The following is a 20401-nucleotide window of genomic DNA, read 5'->3' on the forward strand; positions in this document are numbered from 1 at the left end:
GAAAAACATGGTTTACCTCTTGTAAAATGATTGTAACAATGTGATTTATGATTGATGAAGTGCATATGTTCTCAATAACTCCTTGTTATAAGTAGTTAAAGATGATAAAATGCATCGATATAAACAGGCATGAAAAGAGGAAGACTTCTGAATAAAATCATTCCAACTTTATGGGTGTGATAAGACAATCACTCAAGGATTGTTTATTTTTTTGGTTTTTAGAAATGACAAGACATGCTTTATATTTATATTTATGACAAGACAACCTTTATATTTATTGACTGACAAAAGTCTTGAAATATAACAAACACTTTCATTCACATTTAACTTTTCTCCCAACAAAAATCCTCCTCCACAGCAGCCTAACAACAGACATGCATATGAATGTGACCAGCAAAACAATGGTCAGCAAAGTTCCAACGACGTCAACAGAGTTGTAAACAAACCAGGACATTTTGTGAGATTGAGTCTGCAGATGGCGGGCTCCTTTATGTCTTATGACATACTCTATCCAAAACACTGCCTGATCCAGAGGTTTCATTGGCTGATCTCTGTGCAGCCTTGAGAGAGTCTGCATATTTGCCCTGTAGGTGGAATTATAAAGAACTGCTGTCAATGCCTCTTTGAAGACCTGCCTATCAAGCATGGCAATATCCACAACCACAGCTGCTCCCTTTGCTCGGATTCTGGAAAGATTTTCAGGCTGATCATAAAACAGAGGAAGTCCAACAACAGGAACCCCATAGTAAATTGCCTCCTGGACTCCATTAGTTCCTCCATGGGTCACAAAGACTTTGGTTTTAGGATGTCCTAGAAGGTCCTTCTGTGGCAGCCATTTAACCAGTAATGTGTTGTTGCCCAGGTTCTTTGGTCTTTGTCCCATATACCTCCAAATAACCTTTTGAGGCAGTTGTGCAAAGGCTGCAGCAATTTCCTCACAGATATGCTGGGGAAGCTTTGCAACTAATGTTCCCAGAGTCATCAATATGACCCCATGATCTCCAGAAGCCTGGACAAACTCCTCCAAATCAGCAGGGAGTGGATTTGGGGGCTTGCATTGAAATCCACCCATGTAGACAACATTTGGCATTGTTGGACGTGGAAACTCAAAAATAAAATCATTTCTCATCAGCCATATGTCAGCATCCAGAAAAAATGTTGAATAGTCTGCATCAGGGCCAAAGTATTGCCTAACTATCGGCTTGTAGGTCGGTTCAGTGATGCATGATAGAGTGTACATTCCAACAATGTAACTTAAAAAATTCTGTACTCTTTGAAGGAATGACATTTTATCTGTCAGCTCTGTAGCAGTGAAGGGAATGTACGCCAAAGGTGAAGGAGCAATAAGGAAGTGAGCTTCACCTTGAATGGTCCATCTGACATTGTAAACCAGAGGAACTTTTAGCCAACGTGCCAGCAGCGCACCTCCACCAATGCCGGGGTCAGTCAGGACCATGTCATATTTGGCAGCATGTAAAGACTGCATCAGATTGTCATCTTCAAACATGTGAATGATTGTTTCACCCACTTTCTCATGAAACTTTGAGAACTGATCTAAAATCAACTTCTCCATCTGGATATGAGTCAAGATGCGGGACCAAAAAGTTGTCGGCTTCCTCTCGAGCCGAATCTCCAGTTGTCTAGTTAAAAATATTTCAAAGTTCTCCTCAAAACCGCCGTGACAGGGCAGTGTTACAGAGGTATAGAGAGGAGATTTTTCATGGATGTACCAGCTATCGGACTCTCGAATAACTGTGATCTCGTGACCTCTGGCATGCAGTGCCTCCACAAGCACTTTCATGTTTACCCAGTGGCTTCCATCCAATGGGAACACCAGAATCTTGCCCCCTGATGTACTGGATAGTTGCATAACCAGAAGAATAAAGGTGAGCAAAGATGACTGAAGCATGTTGGCCAACAGATACCTTTAAAACACACAAAATCAAGTCAGAAAAATGCTCTGTATAACTGGTTTTATAGGTTTCCTTTCAGCATACAGTCATATTAGGTCTAAAGATCATACAATATGTTACATATTAATATCTAACTTTTCAGTTCAGGCAAAATGACAAGCTGTTTATTTTCTCCCTGAGCAGTAGTACTACTTATTTACAGACTAAAACTTTGCAAACAGACATCAGTGACTGTCAAGTTTCACAAGTCAGCAGTTTCTTTCTCTTTTCAAAGACTCATTGATCTAATCCAATTATGAACACAATAGGGATTTAAAGTTGTTGTTTGGTTGTTTTTTTTTTGGTTTTTTTTTTTTACTAAAACAGTTTAAATAATAATATCATATAATGGCATTAAATCAAAATTTTCAAAACATAAAGCAGCAACCGTTTCTGTAAACATCGGTTAAGGTCGGTCAACTGCAAGACCGGCACACAAACCTGCAAATTAATCACCGACTGTATTCATTGATGTTTTTATTTTGTTTATACTCATTGGACCTTTTCACTTTATACTTTGCAATATTCTTACCCGAATCAGGAAAAGCGACCCAACCTCTGGTACTGCAGCTGTAATGTCACTAGAATTTGACAGTTATGTGCTGCCGAATGCACTTTGTAGTCCAGTCTTCAGTGTTGTGACTAAATAGGATGTTACCTGTCATATAACCACCAGATAAAGATGATGTTGTAAAATGTGTGCAATGGTCAATGAACTGCCATAGTAAAGTCCGACATGGATTTTAACGTATAACAGGTTGATTTTTTGTGCCATCTAGTGTTGAGTCAGTGCAGAACATTGAATTGCTTGTAACTGTGAATCTGAACAGAACAGTGATGTTTAGAGCTCCAGCTGCTGCACCACTATCCTGACATAACAAACTACATTGCAAATTATTATTTTATTATTGTATATTGTTCTGAATCAACTGAAAAGCTCTCTGTATTGAGGGAAAAACAAGCACAGAACTGGAAGGATTATTTATTAAGTTGTGTTTTCAAACTTATGTTTGTATGCATGTGTGTAGACAATGATGCAACCCAATTATAAATATAAACAGGCAGTCTTTCATTATTTAATATTTGAAATATTATGTTGATGATTAAGTTTTTTTTGTTTTGTTTTTTTACCTGACTGTATAAACCATTTGAAACAAATGTTTACTGTTGCACATCTGACACCTGCAAGGTGACACCAACCCAAACTACAGATAACATCTGTATTATATTTATACAATTTATAATACAGCGGCTCAGGGGAAAAAAACATCATCAAGATGTCTAAATAATTTTAACACTTTATTTAATAGAAAATATAGTATGCTCATTTTGAATTTAATGTTAACAACATAAATGTAATCACATCCAAGTGATTTATGATTAATGTGATCAGACCAACCACAAATAAACTGTTTAATACACAAATAGACAAAGGAGGTTACTCAAATACATTAACAAGCTATACAAGTGAGTCAGGATCTTTTTGTGATTTTACAAGTGTGCATTCTCATATGCAAACCAAAAAAATACCTGCCTTGTTTTATATTCCCACAATAAATTTTCTCTGTTTGAATCAGTATCAGTCTTATGATACAGTCTTATTGGATTGTGGTAAATATGAAGCATAAACTTATACTGTGTAAATTCTCCTCTTGCTTCTCCCAAAGAAAGTTCCAGCTACCTTCTCTTACTAAATTTTCCTAGCATAGTTCTTTACTGTAGCAGTCAGTCTGTAGGGCATTCTTGTGATATAATCAAATCAGGTTGTCATCTTCAAACATGTGCATTTTTTAAATGTCTTCTTAAATCTGTGTGTTACACATAAGACATTCATTTAACAGCATTATGCAGTTCTACTGTCTCTATGCAATTTTGATTTAAAAACTGGTGCAACAGAGGTTTCGATTAAAGACTATCTAGTTTAATTTAATATTATCTGATCTTTGTGAGGGGAAGAAAGAAGAACCCAATCAATCAATATTGCCCAAAAAATTAACTAAAGTTAGATCAAACTAACTTAAGTTGTGTCCTGACAAGTCTGTAAAGACCTGCTGACAAGTGCACACTGTACTGTAGGTTTATATAAAGCTGAGTCTCCAGTCCTTTGTTGTTGTTCTCACGCTAACATGCGAGATCCGAAGACCCGACTCGACTGCGCGGTCGCATTCCGCCCTGACTTCCCCTCTGCCAGCGGCCTGGTGCTTTGAGATGCACAGAAGATGTCGGTTTCGGGGCTGAAAGCCGAACTGAAGTTTTTGGAGTCAATTTTTGACCCAAACCACGAACGATTCAGAATAATAGACTGGAAACCCGACGAACTGAGTTGCCAGTTCAACGTAACAGGCGAGAAGCTGCTGATCATTCACTGCAACATCACGGTGAGTCCAGGCCAGCTCTGCGCACGAGCTAATGCAGCTTCTGACTACCCACTGAAACCAGTCAACGGAAGATACCGTGTTTACAGATGGAACTACGAATAAACTGTTCGCTTTTCTTTCCCATTAGTATTGCGCAGTTACGACTGGAGACATCCTACTGATTAAAGAAATCGACATACACCTAATGTTAAATTCACGTCAATAAGTACACAATAAACATCGATTAGTAACGACGCTGCGGTAGCTTCTGCTAGCCTTGTAACTGAAAGTAACGCTAGCTTGCTGTTAGCCAAAATAACTGCGTTACTACTTACAGTACAAGAACTACCAACTTCCTAATTACTGAAATGCATCTAATTAAATCGCTACGTGTTTTTTATGAAGGCTTGAGGCCTTTCGCCCCTTCAGTTTTCATAAAAAAAATATTTTAATCATGATGTTTGTTCAGTCAGATGTAGCACGAAAGTCACGGTGGTGTCTGTATGGAGGCGATTTAATGGAATGTGGATCATTGTTTTTTACCTTCTCAATCCGCCTGCAAACATAAATGCAAAGTCGTCATAATAACGACGCTAAAACCCTCGGAAAAGGCTAAGCGTACTTTTTGCCCTCCCCGCAGTACTTGGTGTTTTTTTATGTGCTTTAAAAAAAATTTTTTTTAAAGAAAAAAACCCACGAAAGATGGCAAAGTGCAAGGCCCGTCAGTTTTCATCACTTATACATCACGGATGGTTTTAAATCACATTGAAACTTGATCTAAACACAGCTTAATTTTTACAATGTAGATTAAATGTGTTAAACCTGAAACTCATTGTTGTCATCGCACTTGCTTTTGCAATGATTCAGGTAGCACGGATGAAAACCCTCCCTGCCATCCTGACCACATCCTCCTCTTTCTGCAGAAGCACACACACATAGTTCCACTTTGCTCATGCTCGGAGATATGAACCAGCTGATTAAAATCTCCTTTAGAATCCATATAATAATGTACATGTTGAGAATGGAAGATGGATTTGCACTAGACCTGGTTTAAGCCTTTTTTTTTTTTTTTTTTTTTTTTTTTTTTTTTTTTTTTTTTGCATAATGGGCAAACTATGTCATTGTAACTTTTATCATCCTTTGACTTGAAGTTGCATGGTCTCAGTTGTTGCAGCTGGAGAGGGACACTCGAGGACAGGCTGTACAGTCTAATACTGTTCTGGCCTTTTTTTTTTTCTTTTTTTTGGGGGGGGGCGGCGGCTTTGTGTGATAACCAGATGCTGGTTTTGAATGTGGTGTATCTTTCTGTCTAATGCAGCCATAGTTAGAAACCCAGAGTTTGGCTCTATGTATTCTGTTTGGAGGCAGCACAAAAGCAAATTCTGATAAATGCATGTGACAACACAAATGTCAGCAACATTCACTCTGAACCTCTCGCAGTTATCTGGCCAGCTGCCTAGTAAGAAGTGCAAAAAATCCTCTGCAGCATTTTCAGCAAGCAAGTGTGTGTGTGTGTATGTGTGTGTGTGTGCTGATAACTTTTGCTGCTTCATTCTCTTTTCTACCTACCTGTATGCTCACTCAATTATGCTGTAGATGGGTTTGAATATTTGGTATGAGGTATTGATTTTAACATAAAAACAGTTTTCTGGGAGGCTCTTCTACTGCAACAAATCTGTGGTTTCTATAGTATATATTTTTTAATCATGTCCTGTACCTTCTGCTATCAACCGAGGGAAAACCTTTTGGTATTTCCAGTTATGAGAATCCATCTCCTGCTGTGAGGTGCTTGTTGGATAATAAACAGCAGCTGCGGAGGAAGTCCAGGCCAAATTCTCGGCTCTGTCATGTGTGGAAAACTGTCTATAGATGATTAAATATGCACAACATCACCGTTGTCAGTCTTCATTCTGTGAAACATAATTTTGTCTCGTATTAATATTTGAAAGGAAGCAGTCAAACTATTTATGTGGATTTAAAAAAATGTTTATTTTTAAAACTGAAGAAAAACAAATCCAAGTGACTTGAGAGACAAGTATTTTACATAGTAGCTACTCTGCAGTTATTACATAATATGAGAAGGCTTCAAATCCCGTTGATGGAGCAGATCTTTCCTAAATTAATGCATTTGTCCTCATTAAAGGCCCAAAATTAATTACCTTATTTGTTTTGTTTTTAATATAAAAATGACTTTTAGAGGAAAGAGACCAATGTTGGAACCATTGAAAATTGTTGTTGATTATTTGTTTCAGCAAAGATAGAGAGGCAGGCTGCAATTATTTATGTCATTTTCAGTCGATCTGATCAATAATTTTGGTTTTAATTGTTTAGTGCAGTGTTTTTTCAGCCACTGTGCCGTGGCACATGAGTGTGTCTTGTGAGATCACCAGGTGTGCCGTGGGATATTATCAAATGTCACCTAATTGGTCTAAAAAAGAGCTATGTGTTGATCCAAACAGACCCAGGATTGCACACATCATAAAAGGCCTTTTTCTTTGTGTTTATTTGATTCTTACTCAAGACATTTTGACAAGAATTACTTCATGTTGCTAAAACAGGCTACAGATTTTAATTTTTCAACATTTTTGCTTTGTGGTGTGCCTGTAATCTTTTCAATGAAAATAATGTACCTTGGCTCAAAAGAGGTTGAAAAACACTAGCCTGGTGAGTTATTTGGTCTTTCTTTTCAGTCTGCAGATGTCTTGTTTAAACTGATCAGCTATTCAAAGTCTGTCATTCAATTGTTGGCCTTAAAATAGAAAATCCTCTCCCATCCAAGAGCTGCTTAAGGTTTTGGTGGCTTGCATTATGTTCACATGATATGTAGTCTAGTGCGTCTAGCCTGGAATTGTGGTTTTTGAAAACTCTTATTAGATTTGAGCCTGGTAGGCATATCTCAATTTAGTATAAGGTGTAGATAGAGTGTAAACGATGTACCACTGTAATCCTGATTTCCCCATAGGCTGGTTTTGTTTTGTTTTTGTTGTTGTTTTGTAAAGGGGTGGGGGGTGTTGATGGTCATAAAATGGAAATATTGTTTAACTGTATCATAGATTCCTTTCTAAACATGACTGTAACATCACTATAGCGCTGTTAGTCTCTACAATACCTTCTTCCCTGAGGATTAGATGTGGTGTGCTCACAGATGCGGCACATCATGTAGTATTGCTTTACATGAATGACTGCTTTTAATTGCACTCAAGGCATATTCTACATTATTCATTCAGGCTTTAAACTGGTAAAGAAAACAATTATCCTTCCTAAACTGTGTGAAATAAAGTGGACTTGAATTAAAATTTGCTCTATGATCTAAGTGAAGCATCAGAGCAGCAACGCTTGTCATCTGTGCTCAAGGTGTTGTCGCTCTACAGCCGGTGGAGGAATGTTTTCTGTTTCCTTCAGTGGAGTGAGACATTTTGTTTGAAGCCCCAAAATGAACTTAAAGGATTTTATGTACATGATATTTTTAACTTTTGTGTCTTTTTTGTGTGTGTTTAAAGCATCATTACACCATCTTTCAACTGTGAAGTTATAGAATTAGATCTGTGAAAAACGCAGGCGTTGACACAGATGCAGCTAAATATCCTTGTGTTATTGTTATCTCTGTTACAGGAATCTTATCCCTCCACGCCACCAATATGGTTTGTTGATTCTGATGATCCTAGTCTGGCTGAAGTGTTGGAGCGCTTGGAGGATGTGAGAAAAGGCAGCACATTGGTAAGTTGTCTAAGAATGATCGCTTCCCCGAGAGCACAAAACGAAAATGTTCCCACTGTTGACCTTCACTCCATAGGCTGCTTAAAGCACGTGGGTAATCCTGGCACTTAAAGCAAATGACTTAATGCCTTATGATCACAATGAAATAAGGAAGGTGCAGCGATGCTTTCAGAACAGGGTGCATATTCCACGGATTCCTCCCAGCGACACAATTGCTTGCAGTGTTGAGAAATTGCAGAAACGGCTGAAGTGGTGCTTGTAATTCCAACAGAACTGATGTTCAGGTTTCAGCACAAAATGACAATAGTCATGCTAAGTAGTGTGGTCGAGTCAAACACCAAAAAAACACAACAGCCGTCTTCTCTGCAGCTGCCCTTTGACAAACTATAAACCACAATTTACTTTGCAATGCGTCTCTGTAAATCAGGAAGGTTTGATGTCAGTTGAGGCAGTTTTAGTTTATTTATTGAAAGTTGTTTAATCTGTAATGGTATAGTTTAGTAATAGTCCTACGTTCATGTTTGCCTGTTTATGGTTAAGGTTCCTGACTTTGTTGGGTCCTCTGGTCTCGCTGTGGAGAAATAAAAGAAGAACCACGTTTAGTTATTTTATGTCATGTTGGTATGAAAATGAGGGCACAGTCAGTGTTAAAATCTAGCAGTTTCTGTAATTGAGCAAAATACTATTAAGTAGCAAAGGTAGGTCCTAACTAGGGTGAATAGGAAATTAAATTGACAGTTCATAATATACATTTCTTCTTCTTCTTCTTATCCTAGCCAGTAGGACAAAAAGTCTAGCTTGTTTTCTAACTCATACTGTGGTTTAGTGGTTCTTGATTTGCTGCTGGCTGAGCACATGGTTTAATTTCCACTTGAATATATTAATTTGATTGTGGGAAGCCTAAACTATGTTAGAAATTTAAATGTGATTCATTGTGCATCAGTATAAAGCAAATGCTGAGTAAAAAATAATAGTAACCTGGTCAGTTTTGGCTTCAGAAACTAGGCGTTGCTGCTTGCTTACTTGAAGGTCTCCCCACCCAGTAAGCTGTCATTGCATCTGGTTGTTTAAGGGCTCCAGTGGGATCTGTTCTGGAAGTACGTAGGTGTTTGCAGCTACCTGTCCTGCCTGTGACCTAGCGAGTTGAAGCTGCGGCTGTTGTGAAGAGTACTCCTGCTAAACTACAATCCTAGGCTTCACTATCCACCAGCTAACCTCGCTCCTATCAGCCCACTTAAAGCGCATTACAGTCTTGACGCTGGGGATGTTGATTTATTCAAAGTATCCCTCACAACTTCACCTCACACCAGGTGATACCACACAGTGTACTACTGAGCTCCTCTCTGCAGCGCTGCTGCTGTAAGATATCATTTAGTTACCAGCTCTGTGAAACAAAGAACACCTGACTGTGTTCAAATTGGACAGTAAGAGTTATTATGAATTGCATTGAACTGTTTGTGCACCTTATGGTACTTTCACACGGCAGATCCTTTTTTTTTTTTTTTTTTTTTTACTGAAATTCAAATTCTTTGCAGAGTCGTTCACATTATCATGTCACTGCGACCTTCATCACGCTGAAGTGTGAGCAGTGTGTGTGACCCTGAAGCTACACACACTGCTTACAGGATGAAAATGAGGTTGTGTCATGTGTTTTTATTAATTTGGAAGCACTTACATACTGGGAACTGACAAATTTGTGCCCAATTGATGGATGAAATGTGGAGACTGAGAAATAGGAGAGCGCAGACGTTAACAGTGGCCTTTTGTTCAGAAGTGGCTGTTAACGTTTTGCACAACGCCATGTGTACAGACACTGCAGCCTGCAGTCTGTGCAAGTCAAACTTTACCAACCCATACACGCCCAAACCCGTTAGGATTGTTACCAAACACGATACGTCATCGGTGGATATCCCCCAGTGAAATCTGGGCCCGACCCGTTGATGTATAACCTGCAACCCAACCCGCCTCTCCCTTTGTTGCATTATTTTACTTATTCATTCATATATTTAAAGTGATTCTGTCGTGTTTTCATCTGTTTTATGTAGAATTTTAAAAAGGGAAAAACGGCAGCATAGTAAATATATTTGAAAGTTAGGGAAGTGTGTCTCACCTCTGTGACATCAAAGTCTGATGAATTGCGGCATGAGCGTTCAGACTGAGGTCACCTCCACACAGATCAGATATGCATCTGACTTAGGACCACTTATAAAAGTGGCCAGGGTCGGATTAAAAAAAAAAAAAATCAGATCTGTGGCTTTCAGAATATCATTAAAAGATCTGATATGAGTAAAAGATAAATCAGTTGGGCTGCAGTGTGAATGGAGCCTTAGAAAGTGGAGATTAAGTGCTTTTAGTGTCATAACAATGGAAAGTTTTAAAGAATTGTTGAGCATTTGTCTTCCTGTTTGTTAATATTTTTTATGTTTTTATTTTTTTTTTTTAGCTTCTTCAGCAGTTGAAACGCCTCATTTGTGATCTCTGTCGGCTTTACAACCTGCCTCAACATCCAGATGTAGAAATGCTGGACCAGCCTCTACCTGCTGGACCAATTACCCAAGAGCGCAAGGTAAGCGCCAGAAATGAAAGCTTACACTCTTATTAGTTGACTGTGTTATCGTTATGTGTTATTTGCAATGTTTCTCCCCTCTACAGCACGGGCCAACAGATGAGGTAACGTCTGAAGAGGAAGAGGAAGAAGATATTGTAGAGGTAGCTACATTTTTTAATTCATTCCTGTAATAGATCTTTTATTTATTGTTGTTGTTGCTGTTTTACATCTTGTTCTGAAATGTAATTAACACACGGTGGCAGCAGGACATTGACCTGGACCCAGACCTGGACCATTATGACATGAAAGAGGAGCCACCAGAAGGCAAAAAGTCAGAAGATGATGGAATAGAAAAAGAAAATCTGGCTATCTTGGAGAAAATACGAAAAAACCAGAGACAAGATCACTTGAATGTAAGTGTTTGTTCTCTTCTTGTTCTTCCCTATGAAACTGTGTGACTGTAATCTTGTCTAAAGGGGAGAGATTGCTTCATTTTGTATATTAGCTTTACTCAGCACAAAAATGTAGCCGCATGATCTCCTGGACAGACTTAGAAATCTACATGGATCTCCAGATGACAAGCGGCTCATTGGGTTTATTATCTGCTTGTTTTGGTGCTGTGTGATGAATATTATTTACATTGCAGGGTGCAGTCTCTGGCTCAGTCCAAGCCTCAGATCGCCTAATGAAGGAACTCAGGGAGATCTACAGGTCACAGAGTTACAAGACAGGTGCATAAACAGAAAATGTCTCTCACTTTTATCGTTTTCTTCTGATCTCAAAAAGGTTGTATTCAAGCGTTGCATGTGTCACTGATTTTTCAGGTATTTATTCAGTTGAACTAGTCAACGACAGCCTTTATGAATGGCATGTCAAGTTAAGGACGTAAGTTCTGTCCAGTGATTTCGAACACGTTTCCAACTTCAGAAATATTTGATGTATTGGATTTGACTTGTTGATCTTCATTTCAGGGTAGACCCGGACAGTCCATTACATAGTGACTTGCAGGTTTTAAAAGAAAAGGAAGGAGTGGACTACATTCTGCTCAATTTCTCTTATAAAGTGAGTTATGTGGAAACATTCCTGTTTTTTTTCTTCAGGGGGGAAAGTGGGTTGAGTTTTTAACATGACTGACATTTTTGGTTTGTGTTTTTCTCCGTATGACAGGATAATTTTCCTTTTGACCCACCTTTTGTACGAGTTGTCTCACCTGTGCTCTCAGGAGGGTGAGTACCTACTTGCTGCTTTTTACCCCGCTCGCATCTGTGTCATATTTGTAGAGTACAAATACAGGCGGTCATCGGGTTACACGGTTCTCGACTTACATTATTTTGACTTTACTATGCTCATTAAATAAATGTAAATAAACAGAGCAAGTTTCAAAGTTACGAGGGTTCGTATAAGCTCATACGACTGGTCCCGTGGAGGCTGAGACGACGCCTTAGTGCGTATATATTTATTTTATTTTAATTTTATTTTAATTGAAATGTATATTTTAATTGTCTGTACTGTTTTTCCACAAATATGATGTATAATATGTGTATTTAGATAGTTATTTTGTGATTAAGGGGGCATTTAGGGGGTATTGAAGGATAAAAACTTGACTAATGCAGAATTTCGGGTTACCCTGCGGTGTAGGAACGGAACTTGTTTGTAAACTAAGGACTGCCTGTACTGTAGTGCATCCCTATGAATAAAATCATATTAATTTTTGGCCGTAACAGATGGGAGTCACACTGACCTGTGTTTGCTTACTAAACTGCAATCAAATCCTTCAATTGCTTACTGTATGTCTTCTAGGCACTGTGCAAACTAGACTATGTGTTATGATACATTTGCTTATGGGTAAAATAATCTCAAGCCTTAAATAAGCACGCAAATAAATGGCATACATCCGTGAAATTAGCTAGTCAAATGTAATTTATATGTAGTTAGACTTTTTCAACGATATTAAAAACGTTGACAGCATTGCTGTACGGTTCCCTCGTCCTATTTAAATAATACAAGTAAATGAAATGTTTTATATTATAAAAAGATTAAAACTAAACTGGCTTCAAAATTACTACTTGATCTTTTTAATACATTGCCTTTTATTTTTCTTTAGTTATGTTCTAGGAGGAGGAGCCTTGTGCATGGAACTTCTCACTAAACAGGTACCTGCAGAAGTTATGCACATCTTTTTGCTGTTTTCTTTGTTTCACACAGCTGATAGTTATTTTGTTTGTTGATGTTTTTTAGGGCTGGAGCAGTGCCTATTCCATAGAATCTGTCATTATGCAGATAAATGCAACTCTCGTTAAAGGCAAAGCCAGGGTGCAGTTTGGCGCCAATAAGGTAAAATAACATCATTTCATGATTGCTGGAGCCAAAACAGACTACATTAACTGGCCTCGGTATCTACTTTCAAGTTGAGTATTTATAGTCAAAATGTGAGTTTTCACACCGCTTCACTTTTGATTCAGGTCGATGTACAAGTAGTCATTGACCAGTAGCTGTACACTGCCTGTGCAGTCGCCCCTTGCAGAAATCACAATTTAGTGTTCACCTGAGTCATATTGAAGCCCTGTGCACAGATCAGAGCTACTGTCCAGCCAGGACACTGACCCACCTTTACTCATTTATAAATAAACCAAACAAGCTGTCTTTATCATCTGCCAGTATGTCCTTCTAATAAGCTGTTGCTGTATTTCAGAATCGTTGGACATTAACTTAACCAAGTTGTGTCGTTGGGCTGTGATGATATGCTTCTGTCCCAATTCGATTCGATTCTGGTTTTGATTTGATTTAAATTGCAATTCTCATGATTCTTTGATATGGCTGATTTTTGTAGACAAAAAACGAAAAAATACTAAACTTTTTTTGCTCGTCATTTTTCTTCATTTCAATCAGAAAAAAAACACAGTAGCCAGACCATCATTCTGCTGCTAAAATGCCCAAGAAAACAAGTAAAATGATCAATAAAAACATGAAAATTTTATAATGGATCATTTGTATTTATTTGAAAATAAATAAAATGGATTTTTTTAACAAGAAAATTCATTCTTAAAATTTAGAAGGAAAAAATCCCAACATTTAATTTATTTCAATTCGATTTCCCACCCATATTGTGTAGTGTCCTATCAAATAGCCATCTGATAAATCCACTTCATCATCTCTCCAGTTGGTCACAAGTAGCATTACCCCTGATGATCACACGGTGTGAAAATGTTTTAGACTTGTTGCGGTGCTGTAAGCATGATTTAGTGTCGATGGATTATGCTTCTAAATCCTATGTCGTATAAACATGGTTGCAACTTCACACTCATGCCATGATTACAACTTGATGCCCTGTTACTCCAGCAGAGCCCAGCTGTCACGTCTTGAAAAGATTTGTGAAAGGAGCTTTCGTTTATGAAGTTCTCTTCTCCTTCGCTTGTTTTGAGCAGCTATATTACAGTATGTTTGCTAGCTTTTCACTATTCCTCCCCGTTTCCTCAAATGGAGAGTGCTGGGATCGGTCTGCTGGTCCTCAGAAATACATTTAACTGAAACCACCTAAGAAGAAAAAAATCAAAAATACAGAAAAACTGCTCCGATTTTATTTTTTTCCCCCCAGAAACTCTTCTTGTAGACGGTTGTGTGTGCTCGTATCAATGTTTTTAGAACAAGTAATGTATGCTGACTGATCAATTTATGTCTTTATTTTCTGTCTTTTAGAACCAGTACAATCTTGCAAGAGCACAACAGTCATACAAATCCCTGGTGCAAATTCATGAAAAGAACGGTATGTTTTTGTTTCAAGAATGATTGTCTTGGTGGAGTCCTGTATCAATGCAAGCATAAGGAAAGAAGTCTCTCTGTTCTTCCAGGCTGGTACACACCACCGAAAGAGGATGGATAAGGAGTTGCCACCGCTATGCACTGGGAACATGTCTATGGGTCATCTTGTTTTCTTTGGAATATTTCCCCTCTCTGACTTACTGGGAATATATCTATTTCTCATCGAAACCATCTCGTTGGCTCATCTGACAAGTATTTTTTCGCCCCTACTCCAGGAGAGACTTAACTCTGGTCTTACTTCTCCCCCCCCCCCCAATGTTTTAGTGAGGAAGAGGATGTGAGGGTAACACATCCATGTTTTTCTAAATATGCTCATTTGTCTTTTTGAAAAAAGAAGAAAAAACTGAGCCTTTTCTCCCTCTTAAATGTGGGGAAATGCTTTTTCTTTAGCTGCTTTGACAAATGGGGCCCCACAGTCAGTTGCCCCTCTTTAAATGGGAATTTTAAAGGAGATCAATACTGAAGCTCTTTAAGTGGCACCTAATTGCACCTGTTTTAAATTGACTGTGATTTTGTTTTTTTGTTTTTTTTTCATTGTTTTCACTTTTTTCTTTTGGAAATTAACAGGTACATAAATGCAAATATTGTTTTAGAAATTGTTTGACAATTGTTTGTCATTTGAGCATCCTAGACAATAAAGGAGACAGTTTCTTATGTTGGAAGCTTATCTTAAAGTTAAGATTATCTACTACTCAGTATTGTTAGCTCTTACCTTTTTAAAAGTGTAAAATAAAATAAAAAATATTTGGCCACAGAGAATCAGAATGCTGCAATCCGAATGAAGATCATTGATCAACAAATCAGTAGAAGAGGATAATTGTGACATTTTGGAAGTTCTAACAGACCTAATGTTGAAGCTGAAGGGCTCTTTTTGCCTTATTTCTTTTCAATGGCCAGTGCTATTGGTCTTACTGTTGGTTATAGCTGTAGGGGATGATGCTGAACGTGAAGCCCTTTGTGTGCAAAGTTAATAGCATGCTGAGCAGGAGCCTCATCTCAGCCACTATTTAGAAAAAGAAAAAAAAAAAAAAAGAGTTGGACTTGATTTCAGTCATTCTGTTAAGCAGAAGTGTTGGGATGGGTTTAATAGAGGAAATAAAGTGGATGTGCGGTTATTGGTTCCCATCATTCTGCCCATACTTAAAGCAAATATAATATTTTTACATAATGAGGTGTGGCTAATGAGTGAGACTAATTAAGTTTTTGATGAAAGGTAGGGGGGTTGAGAAGACCAGAGGGCAGCTGTGCACCACTGCATCCTAATCTGCTGATCAGAGCTGTGCAGTAAATTCTTATTGGCCTAGCTGTCTCAAAATTAAAAGCATTTTGGTATCATCCTCACAAGTCCTGCAGTGCTTGTGAGGTAGAAGGTGGTCTATCACTGCAGCAAAATTCACTGATAAAAATTGTTCCACTGACTCAGTTTTCACAAAACCAGTAACAAACTGAGAAAGTAGCAGTTTTTAATAGAAACCAGTGGTGACATCAGCAGGTATGTCATATCCCATGGGGCAGCCAGATAGGATTTTCTGACCGTGTATGTTAAAAGTGGGTTTCACCAAGGTTCAAGGAGCCCTTTATGGACCAGGTTCAGGAATCCAAACTAATGTAGTGCAAAGGGGAATGAGAGAACTGCATGCTGATGGGGATTAGACCTTTTTTTTACACCTCCTACCTCTCCTTTTTCATCTTTTATCGCAGCTTCTAGACCTTTTGTGCAATACCTGTATTAAAATTGTTCAAGCTTCTTCATTAACATTAAATTACATCTTTAGTGTCATTATTTAATAGCCACACCTCATTTATCAATTCTAGGCCCAACCCATCTAAAGATGTTGCTGTCATAAGCAGTGGAGCTCATCCCGGCTCCTAATACATCTACAGTGAGATGCCCGACTAGGGCACCCTTTGTCAGCTTAAATGCTTTCCATGTTATTCCTAAAAAGCAATCATTTGTAGTGTGACGAAAACCTGAATCTCAGTACCTATCTGAAATGGTATATTTTAACCTTAATGCAATATATTATGGTACATCATAAGTACTGCTGTCCCCGATACTATAGGAAACTGTATCTTATCAATCTGATGGCTCTTTTGCAGTTTATTTGTCAACACTGTCTGCAGAAGTGTGTCTGAAAGGCAACTCAGGTAACGATACTTATAACTGGGTGATGCATGTTGAGTTATCAGCGACTTTCTGGGATTAATTGGCACTCTGCACCACTGATTTCCCTTCTCACCTGCTCATCTGATGTCAGAAACGGATCAAGAAACAAGCTTTATGATGTGGGCTTTGTGGTTTTTGTAATGCAAGCTATTCAAGTTGGAGAGATTTACGTGAATAGTGTGGGGTATCAGTCCAGTGAAGACTTCAGTATCCTTTGTGATAATTGCTGTTTTTTGTTTTGTTTTGTTTTTAAATCCCAGTTATAGTGTTGGAGCTTACAGGAAAAGAAAAGATCCAGATTTAAGTGTTTTCACAGCTGGTAACAATGTGCCTGCAGTGATGGTTGGAAAAAAAACACGCAAACTGGTATTTTTTAAACCAGGAAATAATAATTTTCAGCACACTGATCTTGCATTGTTACATGTCTGAGGGGAACATCCTCACCTGACTAGTGTATGATGTTGACAGAAAAGTTACACCAGAAATTTGAACAATGAAATCTGCTACAGAGTCTTTATCCATCCCAGAGTAACCCACCAAAAACAGTCACAGTCTGGTGAGAGGAGACACATAAAGCTGATTAAGGTTTTACAGTCATGCAGTGTTGATTGGACTTCTATGCTATACTGGATCGTGTTGAAAAGACTCATCTATCTCAGTTGTCAATTCATATTCAGGACCAGACCGGTGATAGTTTGACTCGCTTTGGATTTCCTTGATTTTTTTTTTTTTTCTTTTTCCATTTGAAGAAATTTTGACCATGTACAGTAATTTGTAAACTTGCATCAAGTTTATGAATAAAGAATTTTAAGATTAGTTTTGTTTTTGATGGTTTCTCTGTATTGGTTTTTCATTCGTGTCCTTGGTGTGAATCATTACTGAAAATGTGGTGATGCTGAACTTTAATTAATTTTTTAATTTATTTTTTGTGCTTAGAGTGAGAAATATATCAGCTGGAGTCTGTTGTTTAACAAATAGAATGTATCTAATATAAATAATATGCACGACATTTCATTTATATTAATAGAAAAGAATAATTTCCACAAGAAAAACTTCATTTTACCCTGAGCAAAGGATCCATTTATCTGATGAGTAACATATTGGAATAGTCAAGGTAAACCAAACTGCACCGTTTTCTGTTTCAGAGCTTCAAGTTAACATAAGAGACACTTAGTTTGTGATAAATGGATAATTGATTAATAATCTGTATTTTCATTGCAGATTTATATTTATTTAAATCCTGTTATTTTGCCAACAGAATAAAAAGATGACATTTTTATCCAGTGTTGCGGGCTTAGTAACAAAGATTCATAGACTAAATTTCTTTCAAATTGTCCCATTCTGACTGATTCTTACATCAGAGAAAAAAAACTTCAACCCATTACAAGAAGTACTGCACTTACTATATGTACAGCTATGATAGTAAATGTTAAAAGGCCTACTTTTAAATATTATTTAAGTGGCTGGAAATGTGTAAAATGCAGCCCACTAAATAAGCAAGGTAAACGCGTATGTGCAAGTAATGATGACCTGTCCAGGATGTGCCCCACTTCTTGCCCAATGGTGACTTTGACAGGTTCTAGAAATATTTCCAAAAATAACAGTGCTCCTTCCTAACAGACACTATGGATAAAAGCCAGTTTAAAATGACTTGCATGAATCGCATCAAATATAACCCACATTATTAGGAAATCAAGTGACATCTCATTGGATGCGTTAATTCAACTTGAAGACGGAAAAATGCTTGAAGAAGATTTTGGCCACCTACTATCAAAACACAGCTCATTTTTTTCTTTGTGAAAACAAAGAATCTTAAAGAAAAAAAATGTTTCCAAACTTATTTCTCTTGTTTAAAGACTTTGCTACTCAGAAGTCAAACCCGAAGAGCAGAGCTGTTGAAATCTTGTCATGGTGCAGATTAAACTTGTACATTTTTTTTAATAGAAATGCTTTAATTTTTTTCTTTCTTTTTTTCCATTTTATTGCACTTCATAATCCTATTTTTCATGATTTCTAAAATATCAAGAACACCTGAAAATACAATTTGACCTTTCCATATCATCAGCAATGGCCAAGACATGTCCAAGATCTGTGTTCAGTCTTATAGCAAAATAAAAAAGCAAAACAAGATGCAACAAGAACTATTTAATATCTATTAGGATAAGACCAAATCATACAAAAGTAATTCACAAAAAAGTTTTCCTCATTTACGTCACCCATGGAGACACAGCCCCCTCAAACATTTCATTCATCTACTTAGAGCACGTTCCTATTAAGTGTGTTTATCCATGGCGAATATTTACCCCCAGTAATTATATATTCATAACTACTCATGATATAGTACATGATAATACAGTTCATACGACATACAGTACAGTACATGTGGGAACATGGGAAAGGTCATTGGAAATGGCTTTTTGAAGCTTTGATACAGCGACATGAAATGCAAGGTGTGGCCTGTCGGATGCACTGCAGCTCCTGGTACACATTAACCACACAGCTGTCATTTCTATAAAACATGAACTATGCTGTGTACATACATGGCAGAAAGTTCCCCATTGGAACCTGATACACTTGCAGAAAAGTAGTTTGTTCATTATTGTGCAGTCCTTAATCTATAGAAATAATCAGCTGTTCATTCTCTAACAGATGAGCAGACGTGCAGTGCCATCTACAGGGTTACAACTACTGTATGTGCATCTGCTGGTGAAAATGTCTTGACACTGTAAGATCATACTAGCACAATCCAACTTGAAAGCAGGCCAATTTTTCATGTCACGACACTTCATGTTGCAGCTGTTGATATTTGCCTGCTTTTAACTGAACCTGTCTTCATTATGCTTAACATAAGTATGTTAGTATTGCTGCACTGTATATTCATGGTGAATTTAGTTTGCACTGAATATCAACAGGTAATTCAGTACAAGCATAAGTTAAAATCCTCAACTGAATTCTAATAAGATAAAAAAAAAAAAAAATTACCACAGCCATGAAAATACACAAGTATGTGCTTCAAATTCATCCACACATCATCCAAAATACACTGAAAAACAGAGTGTTCCAAAATAAAAAGACAAAGAAAGAAAACAACCATAAAGTAAAACAACAAACAGCCTACTGAATATCACATCATTACAATCAGACAAGACGACTCACAGATTTTGAAATTACTAGCATTCAAATACGTATCTTCACATCTGTTTCAAGTCTAATACTGTATTTTACTGTAATAACCATCTATTCAATGTTGACAAAGTTAAGAAGACTTGAAGTGACACGAGGCAAAAACCCTGAAATCAACACGGCTCTGACTCAACACATCAGGCCTCACCAGGGCAATAAATATCCTCTCGCTAGATTTCACTCCATAAAGAAATAATGGGCTTTGATTTAATATTCTGTTCTTTTTATATTACATTGATTCATGTAATAACACCTACAGCCACAAAATGACACACTACTGTGACGCCTGAAATGCAGAATTTCAGAAACAAAAAGTCATTGAAGCATTTACATGTAGTGATAAGTGGGAAAATTTGTCAAGGGAAGGAGGGGGGAATCCATCACTCCATACAACGCTATGACCACCCACAACAAATATTACTATTATTTACGTTTTTTTCCCCAAATAATTTTTTTCTTTCACTTGTCACCTGTACAACATTGATTTGGAATGTGAATCCAATAAACTCTAATCCTAAATAAAGTTGTGCTTCACTTTAACATGAAGGCCAAATGCGGAATATTCAGTTTGAGTCATTCTGCCCAAAATATAACAAGCATATAATGTCAAATTCACCATTCAGGTCTTGAATGGCCAAGTAGGATAAAAGAAAATAAA

The 20401-nt window shown here is 37.5% G+C and overlaps 2 protein-coding genes across 3 annotated transcripts; one reads left to right on the forward strand and one right to left on the reverse strand.

Moving 5' to 3' along the window:
• Window positions 1-313: 313 nt before the first annotated feature.
• Window positions 314-1909, reverse strand: LOC306768748 (UDP-glucuronosyltransferase 2C1-like; the record flags this gene model as incomplete). Its single annotated transcript, XM_079257172.1, has 1 exon — window positions 314-1909. One exon carries the CDS (start codon window positions 1907-1909, stop codon window positions 314-316), a length of 1596 nt encoding a protein of 531 aa, XP_079113298.1.
• Window positions 1910-4147: 2238 nt separating this feature from the next.
• Window positions 4148-17376, forward strand: LOC306762077 (ubiquitin-conjugating enzyme E2 Q2-like). 2 transcript variants are annotated; one of them, XM_079248460.1, is made up of 13 exons: window positions 4148-4330; window positions 7922-8026; window positions 10470-10592; window positions 10679-10735; window positions 10838-10987; window positions 11221-11305; window positions 11399-11459; window positions 11546-11636; window positions 11742-11800; window positions 12679-12727; window positions 12813-12908; window positions 14271-14337; window positions 14423-17376. In XM_079248460.1, exons 1-13 carry the CDS (start codon window positions 4172-4174, stop codon window positions 14452-14454), a joined length of 1134 nt encoding a protein of 377 aa, XP_079104586.1. In that variant the 5' UTR covers window positions 4148-4171; the 3' UTR covers window positions 14455-17376. The 2 variants fall into 2 exon arrangements, with proteins under 2 accessions (XP_079104586.1, XP_079104587.1); XM_079248461.1 differs by having other exon boundaries at window positions 10841-10987.
• Window positions 17377-20401: the final 3025 nt, after the last annotated feature.

The sequence above is a fragment of the Telmatherina bonti genome (genome assembly GCF_933228915.1).
Source record: "Telmatherina bonti genome assembly, chromosome: 2".
In the NCBI taxonomy this organism is placed as follows: domain Eukaryota; kingdom Metazoa; phylum Chordata; class Actinopteri; order Atheriniformes; family Telmatherinidae; genus Telmatherina; species Telmatherina bonti.